The 15,115-nt window shown below is 39.6% G+C and overlaps 1 protein-coding gene across 1 annotated transcript; it reads right to left on the bottom strand.

The window, feature by feature from the left end:
• Positions 1 to 13: 13 nt before the first annotated feature.
• tmem41b (transmembrane protein 41B) lies at positions 14 to 14,487 on the bottom strand. Its single transcript, XM_088935109.1, has 7 exons — positions 14,218 to 14,487; positions 11,752 to 11,869; positions 11,179 to 11,307; positions 6,107 to 6,200; positions 5,241 to 5,345; positions 4,566 to 4,704; positions 14 to 3,117 (listed from the first exon to the last, which is right to left on the bottom strand). The coding sequence occupies exons 1-7, from the start codon at positions 14,315 to 14,317 to the stop codon at positions 2,948 to 2,950; spliced, it is 855 nt and encodes a 284-aa protein (XP_088791235.1). The 5' UTR covers positions 14,318 to 14,487; the 3' UTR covers positions 14 to 2,947.
• Between the last annotated feature and the right edge of the window lie 628 nt (positions 14,488 to 15,115).

Here is a 15,115-nt window from a genome sequence, read left to right on the forward strand (position 1 = left end):
TAAAGACAACAGCTTCAATTCCAAATGTGATTTTTATTAGTTTTTTTAATAAATATATGAATAATAAAACTTTTTTGTGACGTTGGGGAAAAAGACTTAATGAAAGCATTTATAAATATGGATCATACTGCATTACATGTTTCAGGAGCACAATTTAATACTGTAGTTTACCGATGGACCTTTTTACACACGAACAGAACAGTGGACATATTCAATCATCTTGCTCACCACACCCCTTTACAGGAAACAAACTGAATATAAACTGAATATTGCAACCACTATTTAGAGATATATTCACCTGGTGTGTTTTACTATTCCTGACCTGCAATCATTTTTCTAATAGTACAAATATGTGTTATGAAGTATCCCATTTTAATTGATAGAGATCAAGCTCAGAAGGTTTGAAAAATGTTCAATTTCAAAATCTACAAGAGTACGTAGAGGACAAAGATACTATGCAGATACTGATACAGTTGAGTGTAAAATGTCAGCAAATTGTATAAGTTCTAGGTAACCAGCTAAATGATCCAGACCCTAAGAGTTCCAACAGTTTACGAGTAAATCAGAGAGGTTTCCCTTTTATAGTACAGCTTTGACATTTAAAATGTTGGCAAATATTTTTTACTCCATGAAAAGGCAGTTTCTCTTCTAACATGAACAAGCACCACCTAAACAGCCTCGACTGTTTCTTTCCAACATTACTACAATTTAATATTGTGTGGTAGTTTTAGGTAGTCTAAATATCATAACTCCTTAGAAGAATCTCAAAATAAATTTTAAAATAATTTTAAATTAAATTTGGATTCCATATATAAGCTATAAACTACATGATACTCCTATCAGATTAATACCTACAGCAAAAAACAGTTTTTAAATAGTCCTGCAACAAACAAACATGTAAAACCGAAGAGTAACTGTGTTTACCAGATATTCTTTCTATTACATTTTACAAAAATGTCTGTCTTTTGATGTAAATCTTTTAAACAAACTCTCCTTTACGTTGACAAAGACCAGAAAATAAACTCTATAAGAAAGACTTTGCAAAAAGCAGTCTCAGGGACAGCAGTGGAAAATGAAACCAGACCGCATTGTTGGGGAAAAGGCAATTCAGCACAGAGATCTTATCTTGGTATAATTAGAACCTGGCCTGTCAGGTTTGGGGAAGCAACAGTAACACCCCAGGTATGTGCTAATTGAAACCACCTCTTGTGGATTCTTTGTTACTTTCAGGAAGGGGGCAGTTTCAGCAGACAATCTAAAACACTTGTTGAAACCCAGAGAATTCACTTTAGTTCCACATTAACATTTGAATAGACCTCCACCCCGTGACTTTGAATCTGGCAAGAAGCGTGACGGCCAATGTTAAAAAAAACCCCACAAAGCTCTTTGAAATCATAACACATGGAGCGCACTTAAACACCCGACCATCAATTTTACTAATCTGGTAAATAATACAGTACGTCATGTTATGGCCGAGCACAAAATAGCAAGAGATGAAACGTTGACAATGGAGTTTCTAAGAGCAGTGTGCAGGCCCTCTGAATGATACAGGGCTGAGAAGCAGGAAGTGCCAAGAGCTGAAGCACTTGGTTCTGAATTCTTTCAGAGCGGGTTACTGGACACAAAGCTCGGGGGAGCGAGCAAGAAGATGCTTCTGCGAACACAGTGACGCCCCAGCAGGAAAACAGACCAGCACCTCTGGTCACGAAACGACTCGGAGATATTGGAGAAGGAGGCCTTGGGAAGCACTTCCGTGTGCGAGAAGTGTGCCGCAGCTCATTTTAAAGTACCAGTACGTCAAAAAGGACTTTAACAGACACCTGCAAAGGACGCGAAGAAGAAACAGTAGAAAACAATCAGAGACCGAACACTAGGAGAAACAAAGGAGATGAACTCTCTCTTCAATTCCCTCTTTCTTCTCAGCAGCACATTATGTCAGACTGGGGTAACAACATCCAAAACCATTTCCATAATGCCCAGACTAATCCATTTCAAGATATGGCTTGTTCCCAGAGTAAACCCCAGAGCATGGGTTAGCTGTCAGGGTCCTAGACTCATTCAGAGGCTCGCAGGTTCAAGGCTCCAGTCAGTTACTTCCCCTGTGCTGTTCAGGCGGTAACCTGTGATGGAATACAGTCATATCCAGGGAGAGGCCCATATTCGTGCTCTTCTATACTAAATCAGAACATACTCTGCACATGTAAGCCACTTTGACCTTCTTGCCACAGCAATAATGATCAGATCTTTTAACAGCTTGCCTGTTGCTATGATAACAGATTTCTGAGGAGGCTTGAGCAGTCTGACTGTTAATTTTAGTCCACCTTCAAAAACTAAGACTTATTAGGGTGCTTGGGAAGAGAGATAGATTTTAATTTTCAATGATGAGATGTATAATTACATCTTTAGTATAGCAAAGATTTGAATGAAAGTATGGATTTAGGAACAACAGTATGAATAAAAGAAGGTTCACCAAAAATGAATACCGATCTTCCTTTTGTTTTACCAGTGTTTCACACACAGCTGTCGATTAAGCACACGAGTGCTTGCCACAGACTGATGATGGTAAAACGACTAATTTTAAAGATATTGCTTCCGCTTTACTCAAATTTGTTTTGTTTTTTTTTTTTACAATCAAGTATGGACAAAAAGTCTCTGAAATAAATATTTAAAAATATCCCATTTAAAAAAAATCGCATACAAAAGGTCTTCAGAGAGACCAATGCTTTGCGAAAAGACAAGAGGAGGAGGCAGCGGAGGGGTGAGTGTCTGTTTAACCGGCAAAAATAAAAACGGGAGTTTTATTCAAGCCACTAAACTGTCTGAGGTTTCAGGTCTGCGCGGCTCATGGCGGCGGCGGAGACGGATTCGCCTCACTGCCGGCCAGGAAGCTCCAGAGGGACCTGAGAGGTGAGCGGAGAGCTGACGGACAGGGTGATCCAGGGCCGGGCTACTCCAGCTTCTGCTGCAGCTTCTTCTGGAAGCAGACCGGAAGGATGGAGAGGACAGCCAGGACCCCCAGCACAGCCAGGGAGTTCCAGGACACAGCCTCCCCGGCAGTGGTGAGCTTGTACAGAGTCGTCCCAGCGTTTATCGCCACGAACGATGGAGGAGCCACTCCTGGAGCAAAACAGAGGGCAGATAATTAACATTTTATTTCACGCACTGCCTTTCAGAACCATCTCACCAAGCACAGTGTTCCTAGGAGGCTTGTTAAATTGAGTAAATATTTGAATACCCTTCCCTACAGGAAGGCCTGCAGATCTCTCCACAGAGTGCCCTCAAGGCCCAGAGTTTCCTTAAACAGGTTGCTTGCTTAATTGAGTGATCAGTTCCAAGTGATCCCAATCTTCAGAAATAAGTGGAGAGTAAATACTAAAATAAGACAGAATGTTTAGATAACAACTGAGTCACGATTTAACATGATTTAAAAACAAACATTAAAGTCAGGGTCTCTGTATAACCTTGGAAGAGAACTGCATAATCTTGGTGCATTGCAACAGAATGCCTGATGTTTCACAGAGCACAGTCTTATCTCAGAAATACAGAGCAACCCAGAGTCGACAGAATTTCTGGAAATGTGACAGAATAGCCCATTTTTAAATCTATCAAACAGGATTGATTTGAGGTTTGGTTAGTTCTTTATGTGCAACAACTGACAGGTCCAACTCATGAGTACTTGCTCTTCTGTGGGAAATGTTAATCAAATCAGCTAAGAGAATTTAGTAACGACATATGTTGCCATAATCTGAATGATTAAATAATCAAGCTAAAATTTATTAAAAGCATTTACTGCCACAAAACGTACGATGGTCACCTTTGTCTTGATAAATATAAATATTTTAACTTTTGATTACCACTGTAATCCAATATGCTGGATTCCCCCAGAGTCCACTAGATGGAGCCATGCATTACTGTAAATACTAGCTACAACCTGACCAAACTGTGTTTCTAAATATTTATGTCTTGCATTGACAAAATGAAACGCAAATTAGCAGACTATATATCTGGGAGTTAAACATGTAAAAATAAAGATCTTACTTTTTTTGGTTTTGTTCAAAACACTCCCTGTCTTCAGTGTCTAAGAATATAGCCTAACTTTCCAAATGAATCCGAGCATCCGAGAAAAAATACTACAGTACTGATAAAGCTGGAATGTTACAACATTTGTTCTTTTTAATATAAACCCACCCTTATTATAGTTACTGTTTCAATCAACTGAAACAAATGCTGTGGTTTCTAATTTGATACAGCCGTCCTGGAGGGCTAGTGTTTGTTCTGGTTTTCAATACAACTCAGCACTTAATTCATCACTGGCTTCACTGGACCAGTGATAGTACTGGTGCTTTAAAACCTGCAGAGACATTGGCCTCCAGGACCCAGGCTGAAGTCTACAGTGGACCCTTAGTCTACAGCGGTGGTTCTCAGCCCTGGTACAGAAGTCCCCCTGTCTCTCCTTGGGACCCATTGGCCTAGAGCCAGAACTAGAGCACAGAACTAAATGTTGATTAATTTAAGTCACATGTTACAATAAAGCTCAGATTAAGCAACATGCACTCGGCTCTTACCAACAAATGTCCCCACAAAAAAGACCCCCAAAGGAACATTGATGACAGGTGAAGTGATGTTAATAAACCAGTTAGGAAGGAAAGGAGTGATTCTCAGGAAGATGATGTAATTAATAAGATGTTCTCGGTGCTTGTCAACCTGCAACAAAGAGAATAAGTACACAAATAAGCAATTGCAGATGCAAAATTGGCAACTAACAAAGTGTTGTCAGTCACATGTTTTATATTCTTGCAGCATTACGGGTCTAATGCAGTTTTTTCCACCTTGGGCTACTAGCTTAAATTGAAAATCTAAAGTTTTAACATTTCAATACATTTTGACATCATTTACCCTAACGCTGGATTTTGGAAGCCGTTTCTGTGTAATAAAAACCTCAGTAAACAGATGCATGCTGCTCAGTGTGTGCAGTGCTGCTCTTCTGGGCCCCTGAATGATCCCATGTCATCTGAAAGCATGATGCTCTCCTTCTGCTCCGACCCCGATTAACCTGCTCTTAGCTGACTCATCCACTGAAATCACAGATTCAGGAGCAGCCAAGATTTCCTGGCACGAAGCTCCAGCCTTTCAGTCTTTATCCAAAGCTTTAGAAAGCACATCTGGTTTGTAACATTTCAACTGGGTAAATAACTGGGAAAAAAAACAACAATACCAGAAAATGAGGTACAGTGTGTTACCTGCTGGGACCATTTAGTTGCCTTTTCCGTTAAATATTTGTAGACCACCGGTCTGCCCACCAGATACGACAGCATGTAACAGAAAGAGGCTCCGAGGCCTGAGCACTAGGAAGAGAAGAGTCAGGGCCACAGACGCACAGACAAGGTATTAATTTCTGTTAATCATGTAAATCACTGAACACAGAAATCAGTTGCAAGAATTTCATATGCTGACCTGAAATCGCTTCAGAAGCGGGAGCGATTGTAGGAAACGACTCCACGGACCCTAACGTAAGCTTAATCACTACTTTACAAGCTTCACTAGAATTAATTTCAATGAAAACCAACATCTCCAATGCTTGAGTCTAACAGTTTTGATGGAGGTATTTGTTCTTCAGAGACCCCAAATCAAATAGTACATTAATATTCACCTCTTACACTATCCCGTGTATATCTTCATAAACAAGCTTAAAATGCTAGGACACTCAATTTTGCACATTACTTTTTTTTTAATTTAGAATTGCCAGTTACTGATTGGGAGTAGCCAGTAACAACTTATAACAGCTCGTCCAGCTCTCAGGCCTGTGCTTTTACCAGCTAGGCCACTTGAGAGTTCCCTGAGGTTTAACCCTTCTTTCACCGAGAAATTCTGTGTAGAGATGGTCAGTTCAGAATCGTTATATACTTATCCTTTAATGTTTTAAACAAAACAGCTATAAGCATTAGAAGAACACAATTTACATTTGACTCATTATTTGTATAAACAGTGTTTATTGCACTGGCCTTTCACAAAACTCAAGAAAGCTGTGCACACAAGTGCACATCTGCAGACATCCATAACGGAGATTTAAAAAGCAGGTGAAGGTAATGCCTGCTGTGCCACTTACCAGGCAAACCAGAAACAGAGCCAGTGGGAATGGGTAGAGGTATCCCGACAGGATGCTCAGGAAAATAGATCCTGGAATAGCAAACGTCTGGAGGCTGAGGCAGCAAAGTCAAGGCAACAGTTCACAAACAGCAGAAACGAGCGATTCCTGGACAACTGCTTGCAACAGAAGGAAAACGTTCGTGCCATGAACGCAGCTCGGCCCACACCAGGACTCGATTAACACCCGCTCGAGTGTGACTTCGTGTCACAGCGCCACCCCTGAGGCGTGAACTAAAAGGGCAAGTCCCAGGCGGCTCCGTCTGTAGCGGGCTCAGCGCCTGCCCGTTGAGAAGCATTCTCACTCTCTCACCACTTACTCCCAGGGCCTGTCTCCACCCCCGCGTCCACCGGCCTCCGTCTCCTGTCTCACTCCGCTTCACACATCATTTCTCAGCTTAGGTCTGGCTCCCTAATCAAACAAACATCACAAGTTCTTTACCCCTAAACAGCTCGAGAGCAATTACCCCATTTTATAATTGTGGGAGGTGACATTTTACCTTGGGAACAAAACTTGCTTTGTAGGTTGTGTATGAAGAAGGTCCTCTCTTACATGTAAACCACTTCACAAATACAGTACTCAGAACTATTATTAATTAAGGAGCAAGTAAAGATTTATTCCATGCTGAAAAGTGAAGAAAAGAAACAACCTTTCGCCTGTGGAGCCTTCACTTGTTCCTTTGCAGCCTACGCATGCTGATGCAGCTCCCTACTTGTATTATTAAATAACTACTGACTACAGATATCATAGTAATTCAGAACCCTCTAAGATTTGTTTGTCAGCTGTGGGCTGTATGATTATTTTGGACAACTGTGATTAAAAATGCCATGAGCTATTGTTATATAGACAGTATATTTTTAACAATATATTTTAACGTGCTTCATTGGTCACTTCAACACTTAATAGTGTCAGATTCAGAGGTCAACTATATGACTTCTGTTTTAAATGTCAAAGAAGTTTTTAAAAATTCAGCAATGCTTCCTAGTCAGTCCTAGCCCTAGTCCTAGTCTGCACCTGTAGACCTATAAAAAATACATCTCTGTGCTTTGAATGGAAATTCATTAGACTGACTCCAAGCCCTTCTTCAGACACAATGGGCGGGTCGTTAGTATAAAACTAACAAATAAGCTACTGGGAAATGCAATTAGATTAACAGTGAGAAACAACTTCCAGCAACTCCCAGGCTAGGCATCTCAGCCAAGGGTGTAACAATCAGAATTAATGGAAGAGTAATTCACGCGAAGAATAAATTTGGTTGTCTACAACTAATCAACCAGAAAAAAAAATGACTAGCCAAGCACTGAAATTACACCTTCAATACGGCTACAGGATGTCTGTCACCAAATGAAAAGATATTATCACAATTAAAAAATAACACAGTTTGGAAGCATATAATTAAAGACTGTAGACAGAAAGAAGAATATTGAAATGGGATATAAAATAAGACTTTAATATAGCCACAGTACTATACTTAACAATGTTAGCTGAATGTGTGAGAATTGTCATCACCAGGTGGCACTATGTAGCTGAAGAAAGGAAGTACGCCTGTTCTAAGCCAGATGGAAAACACAACAGAATAAAACTATTAGAAACAATCATGATGAATTTATTTCTTCTTTTAAAAAATCCCTTTCAAAAAATATTTATCTTCAACTTGGTGTGCTAGGTTATATAAGACTGAGATAAAAATTACTGGAATTAGATTCACATCTTCTGGGCTTTTATAAAAAGAAAAATGTCCTGTTCTCAGCTAAATATTTTATCATATTTTAATAATTCAAATGCAATAACTTAAAACAAACATACCAAAGATCAATTTGACATCATCCTGCAGGAATTGAAATGGTCACCACTAAGAAAATAAAACCTTCTAATAAAATAATTGAGAGGCAAATGTTCTCACAATAATTACCGATTTCCATTTTTTCTAAACATGATGGAACAGGCTGCCTTCACGAAGCTCATATCTAGTGTAAAAAATCAGATCACATTCAGACAACGTAATATGGGGCTAAACTGCATTTACTGAATTTTAATAATTTGGTTCTGTTATTTTCAACAGACTTCTGTGCTGATCAAGGGGTACAGTTGTCATTTATTGACTTCTTTTGAACTAACTAGCATTACACAGGAAAGAGATGAGTGAGTACATCCCCAATACCAACCTTGAGACTGTCACACAAAACAGGCAATTACAGCTACAGTCACAAGTCTGCCCACAATTAATCAACTACAATCAATTGCAGTACACTGTACTCTGCAGAGATATACTGTTTACTTTTGTGATACAGGTCCCATTTTAGTAGAAATCAGGTCCAGTTTTTTTCCATAGTCTGTATGCTGCAGCCTCTGGTCGTGTCACAGATTGTGAGGTTACAGCACAATCTTTTGACTTCTTTAAATTGAGCTGGTCACTGCAGGCTTTGCAGCAGGGTCAGTCCCATTCATTCATCCCATTGCCCTCTCATGAGAAGGGGCGTCATAGGGAATGGAAAAAAGACTTCCTTGCAATTCCAATCACAGGCATCCTCACTTCAATTTTTTCATCTTAGACTGAACATTTAACACCCCAAAAAGGGACTACTTCTCTGATCCAGAATTTACAGCTATGGTACCCAGCTATGCTGCAGTCATCTCCACAGTGCTTTCCATTACATTATGTGGAAAAACCACCCCAGATGCAGCTCTTAATTTCAAAGCAGCATGTCATGATGTATTATCAAGAGCAGACGCTATCCAAAATGTGATAAAGGTGTGAAGTGCAGAAACAATGTTCTCCTGACCTCTTAAAGATAATGTGCATGCTTCTCTGAAGTGCTGTCAGTGATGCATCCCCACTTGTTCTGTTCTCCTGCATACATGTGGCTGGGGATGCAAAGATTCCAATAGAAATCTGCAAATCGTGTTCACAATTTCATTTACCAGTTCCTAGTTCAATATACCTGGATGCACCTTTACAGAGCAATTTTCAATGGGTTTATCATCATTTCAAATTATTCTGTTTAATCCAAATGATATTTGCCAATAATAGATTTAGTTACACATCCATTTAGATGCATAATTGCACTGCACATATAAATTGTTTGCTTCATGGCTTTATCACATTGATTTTTATGATTCATTTAAATTAACATTCAACATGCGCAGTTTAACTGCAATAAGCTGAAATAATTTTAAAGTGTCTTTTTTAATTCAATGGATCTTAGCCTTAACAAAAACATCTTTCTGCTGTCTTGCGTGCACAGAATCACCTATGATTAAATTTTAAAATAACAAGGATGTGTTTTTTTTAAGCAGGGCAGATAACAAAACCAAATCTACTAAAGTTACAAACATGTTCCCAAAGCCCTCCTTTTCATTTTTTTCCCCTCCATCTACAGTTTTGTGGGGAGAGTTCTAGAAACTGCACTAAATCCCTCAGTTACAAAAACTACTGATGAACCTCTGAAGTTAATTTTCGGTTCAGTAGCTCTTTGCAAAGAGATTATCTCACAACGAAAGGGGGTTCCACTAATCTTCTCTTTGCATCATGCAATTGGTTAACTCAGCACCACACTGACATTCACAAAAGAACAAAAGGCTCTGAGCTTTACCCATCCCCCACAGTGCTCCCCCCAGCCTTTCTTAAATCACATCTCCTGCTGAGCTGCTCTTCTCACTAATGGCCCCAAGGCTAGCATCTCCTCACTTCACGAAGTCACAGCCTCTTGTCGTGTCGTCCACTGCTAACATCAGCCAATCTTCCAGCTACGTCTTCGTCTGTCACAGTACTCAACTCAAATCAAATCCTGTCTTCCCTCTTCTTCATAAGTCTTCAAAAATCCTAAAATCTCCACTTCCTTTGTAAATCCTAGTCAGAAAATGTTCGGTTTAGTTATAGCTTTCATTGTGCATCCTGCAGTAAATGGACTTCTATTAGAGTAAAACACTGGTGAAAACAAACACAGCTTAGTGACTGTTTCCTGTACGAGGTTATCAGACTAATGCAAAAATAATGCAATATGGGCAGAATGTGATGTGTGCATGTGTATATGTCTTGTTGCATGGCTAGAAATATTGTTTGTTTTTAACGTGTATTTACTTTATGTTGAGTTGTGTTTTTTTTAAAGTTTTTTATAATGATGCCAAAGACCAGGATTAACCCTGCTTAGCTTCAGTGGGCAGCTGCAGGGTGATATGGCTGCTGGCCCTACCTTGACATATTATTATTATTATTATTATTATTATTATTAATTTATCTGGCTGGCATTTTATCCAAAACAACTTCCTCTGGTGCTCATTTACTCCAGAGTGCAACCCACTAATACACACAACCATCTCCATTTGCTGGGCGTCTGAGATTAAGTCATAGTGCCGTGAATTTATACATTCAGAAGTGAAGCTAATTCAGCGGAAATTCCATAATCACACAATTTAAAAAGTCTCACTTTCTATTCGGAAACAATCTTGCACTGAAACAACAAGTACAAATGCTGCAACCTCTAGTCTCAGTCACACTCTGTACTGCGTTTCTATTGTGTCCGCTAGTGTCCTTATTACAGTGGGAGTCAAGGCCACACTGCACTCCTACACATGGGCAGCCAGGCTGAGAACAACTTGTTTCTTCCTCTGAGTAGAGCCTCAGATGGTATCTCACTGCCTTCCTGTTAGTTGTGGAGCAGTGGCACTGCATATCTTAGTAACCACTCTGTAAATGTTTAGCCAGATAAACTAGATGATTGATCTCACAGACTTTAAAACAGCTTTTTAACTGAGGCAGGTAAAGTCCATCTCTGAGCCTAGTGACTCATTGGGCCAGAGTCTTTCCTGGGTTCTGCTGGTTTAAACAGGCCAAGAATACATGACCCCCTAAGGAATGGGATGCTGGTCCATCACAAAGTTCCCCTCAGCAATTTGCCTGGATAAACTGGAGCAACTAGGAGAAAGCAGATTGGTCAAGGGCTTAAGAAACGGGGACTGAGCTGAAGCTCAAAGACCTAACCACTTGTCTAAGGGGTCTCTCACTTTATTGTTAACTTTCTGACAAAGGATACAAGACATAAGTGGCGAAATATGCTACCAGCACTTGAGTGTAGTAGGTGTCTTTGTATTTTGACAGCACTGTTCCCAGAGCTTTAGCGTCATCCATGTCTTTGGGGATTTTCATCTTCTCCCGCTCGTCACTGTTGAGGAAAGAGAAGAGAAACCTGCCGCTGCAGCTCACAATAACCATGTAAAAAGGATTTTCAAATGAGCACAAAACATTGGTATTGTTTGCCTTGCTCCTAAACCCTTTCAGTGCATAAGCAGGATAACACACAGGTGTCAGAGCCAAAGTAATCCAACAGGACATCAACACACATTAAATTACAGCCTCATGAGAAAAGGCAACTTGCTGAAAAGTGATTCTGTAAGAATCCACCAGAATTTTAATAACGTATGTTGCTGCATATACTCTAAATTAGATTTTGTTTTATACTGCTTTTTGATATCTGATCTCCAAAGATCTGTCCCTTGCTCACAGTGAATTTATTTAATTTTAATAGTTTAAAAAAAGACATTCAACAAATGGAAATTTAGACTACGCAGAAAGTCATCCATTAAAAAGAGGAAGGAAAGAATCTTACCCGCTCAGTTCCGGGAAATTCTGGTACACCATGTACATGACTGAGGCAGCACACAGGAAGATGGACACTAAGATAAGGAGGGACATGCGGGCTGACCCCCCTTTAGAAGACAATTGTCCTGGAGAGAAAGAGACTTTATTAGAGGCAGCAGATCTAGAATACAAAAAAAATGGCATGCGGACTGCATTATCAGGGAGCATATAATAACATTCAGCTTTTCCCACAAATTATGCTGAAATGTAGGCTTATGTTATAAAATACCCAGTAGCTACAAATCAGGCCTGCACCTCCTTGTAGCAAAGATGCACAAATTCATAATCAACTAAGCCATCGCAATAAGCCTTATATTTAACTCAGGAAAGCCTATGTGCAGGGTTAATTAAAGCCAGGTAGCATCAGTTAAAGGGAATTGTATATATCACGTTTTACAGAAGTTACCACCAGCAAACCCAATGAAGCATCTCCTGCCCCTTACAAATGGCTTAAGGAGAAAGTTGTTCCAAATCTCATCTTAAAAGCATTATGCTTTCTTCAACTTCAGAAGCACAACACTCACGGGAATATTACAATGAATTCATAAAATACCCACAACAACATCCTGTCCCTTCGCCTTTTCTTCTCACTGTGCAATTTTCCCAGCATAGGAGAACTTCCTGAGCCAAACAGATACGCTACATCGTACGAAAAATCGTCTTGTGACTTTGCAGTGTGATTAAAAGCTTGTTGCATACACAGTGATGGGTTGACTGTTGGGAAGCACTAACGGTTTATCCAGATCTTGGCAAACATATGCAGAGACCCAGAAACAGGACTGTCCAGTTTTAAGGGGTGGCCTGACAGGTTGCTTCCAAATAGCAACAACTACATTTTCTGACAAAACTGGGCATCAGAGACATGATTATAGCAACCAAGCTCACCCACAATGGAATGACCATGACTCAACATCACTGTACTTTGTGACTGCAGTCACTTCAAAAGCAATTATAGTAATACAGATGCTGAAAAAGGATGATGTTCTCAGACAAGCCCAATTGTTTACACATGCTGAAATCATCCTTCACAGCCAGAACGTCCAGAATAGCTTTCATGTAACGTTTGTTTTGGGGCTGCGCTCTGAAAGTATTTCCGCAGGCTTATACTTTGTGTTTTCTAGAGTTATTTAAAATAAAACAATATAAATGGTAAACATGTAGTACAAGAATAAACACAGCGCCCTTCAGATAAAAACTGTAAAGAAACCTTGAACCAAATAATTGCATGTGTGCTTCTGCACAGCGCGCTGTATAGAAACGCAACAGCTTACTGAGCTTTGCATCACCTGCTCTCACCTTTGGGAGTCATTAACATGTTGTCAGCAGAGGACACCAACAGCTCACTCCAGCATTAATGGTACAGTAAATGAGTGAAGTTATTTAAAAGCACAATTTGGGACCACTGTAGAACAACTGTGCTTCTGACTGTCTGCCCCAGCTGGCAGGTTCTACAAGTAACATGTGATTTATAGATTTAACAAAAAACAGACATTCAAAAATAGTTTTCCCCTATACTATCACAAGACAAAATACCCTTTATGGTCTGCTGCAGCTAATGGATATCTCCTACACTTCAGTTATATCACATGTTTAGGATGACTGCAGACCAATGGAATCAAAGCTGGATTGCTTCATTTCCTATTACCACATTCATTAATTACGTTATTACATTATTTCCTTTTCGTGTTGATAATGATACATTTATTTACTGCATGTGAGTCCGACGTTTAGAGCTATCTCTTATCAGTTTTCTCAGCATATAACTATAAAGGTTTATACTCAAACGTTTCTTTAAATCATAATAGCGTGCGATCCCAACAGAGCCTTTCCCCTCTACCAGATATCTAATTCAACTACAGTAACTACCGTCATCTAAACCAACAGTTCCTTCACGACATAACCATTAAACAATATTATCGGTTACTGGGAGATGAAAGCTCACCTGCTGGACATGAAAAACGAGTGACTTTTTTCGGTCTGGGTGTACATTTTGCCAGAAGTGAATGAATACAGAGCAAACTAGTATAGCATACTAGAAAGAATATCTGTAACTACAAAAAAACTCGTTTTAGAATTATGATATAATCTCGCAACCTCTCGATTTACACTGAAAACGTCTGGTTAAGCGCCCAGATAAATAAATACAAAATCTCACGTTTTCCTGGGGTTCTACAGTGTAAACCATGAAGTTGAAAAAACAACATAGGATAAAAACTTAAGGATTCGGATGATTTATTAGGGTTATTTTATATCATGTTCAGCGGATAATGTAAAAGACATGCAGCACAGGGAAATTGATTAGGATTTGACAAATGTTAATCGCCTTATGTCCGAAATGTGAATATCGTAACACTATACAGAAATGACTTTGAAAACGCGCATTTGCGAATGCTAACCGAATTACACTCTGAACTGTTCCTCTCTATTTCACTACCTTTAATGGTTTCTCCCTGTTTTTCTTTTCTTTCTTCGTCCGATAATGATTCTGGCGAAATGCCGTCCATCTCTGGCTTGTCTCTTCGCTTCTTGGCCATTTTCGGCTAAGGAAAAAGCACACTACGACTTAGGAAGCTTTGTATTTTCTTCTCTAAATCAGGTTTCCAGCGAGGCGTGTTAAAAAAAAAAACCAATTTCTCTCTATGAAGTTCAGCCCGGCTCCTGACCGGTGACAGAGCAGTGACCTTTTACCTTTCGTACTGTCATCGGCGATCTTGAGAAATCGTGCGTTTCAGATCGAGGCAAGAGAGCTCCCCCCCCGGAAATCACTCCACCGAATTTACACAGCGCCCCCTGCAGGTGCCAGCCGGCCCGTTTCCATCCCCTCATCCAATTTCATTCGCTTCTCCCGGTGAGGTTCGCGGTCGGTCGTCAATTATTAAGGAAAACACTGAGATAATTAATAACTTAGTATTAATGTTAATGCATCTACCATTCATACTATGTTTATACGATTGATCATGAAAACATGTATTAATAGTCGCATTATTGCTAATATTAAGGAAAACGTAAAATATGATATTTTGTACGCATGGCTTGTCTTGCGAAGCGTGAGCAATCGCAGATCTTACAATAACATCTGAACACTAGGATAAGTTATAGTTTTTCAAGAACACGAAATCGTGTTGTTTGTGTCGTAATATTCAGGTGCAGTACCTCAATAAGACGTTTTGTATTCATCCATAAGAGGATTTGTCACGCGATGCTTTACAGTTGGTTTTTATACATTTAAATATGGATTTAAAATTTTCTTGACATCTCAGTGTTGGTGACATTTCTTTAAAAGTGTAACCGACCAGAGTGTTGTGTGCTATTCCGTCACCATAGCCGTCAGT

The sequence above is a fragment of the Atractosteus spatula genome, chromosome 16 (assembly GCF_055471065.1).
Source record: "Atractosteus spatula isolate fAtrSpa1 chromosome 16, fAtrSpa1.hap1, whole genome shotgun sequence".
Taxonomy (NCBI): Eukaryota; Metazoa; Chordata; class Actinopteri; order Semionotiformes; family Lepisosteidae; genus Atractosteus; species Atractosteus spatula.

Coding starts and splice junctions, on each gene's coding strand:
- tmem41b (XM_088935109.1), bottom strand. CDS start 14,317: ATGGCCAAGAAGCGAAGAGACAAGCCAGAGATGGACGGCATTTCGCCA. Junction 5,346..6,106: donor CTCTGTTTCTGGTTTGCCTG/GTAAGTGGCACA, acceptor TTCTCTTCCTAG/TGCTCAGGCCTCGGAGCCTC. Junction 3,118..4,565: donor TTTTGTGGGGACATTTGTTG/GTAAGAGCCGAG, acceptor GTTTTGCTCCAG/GAGTGGCTCCTCCATCGTTC.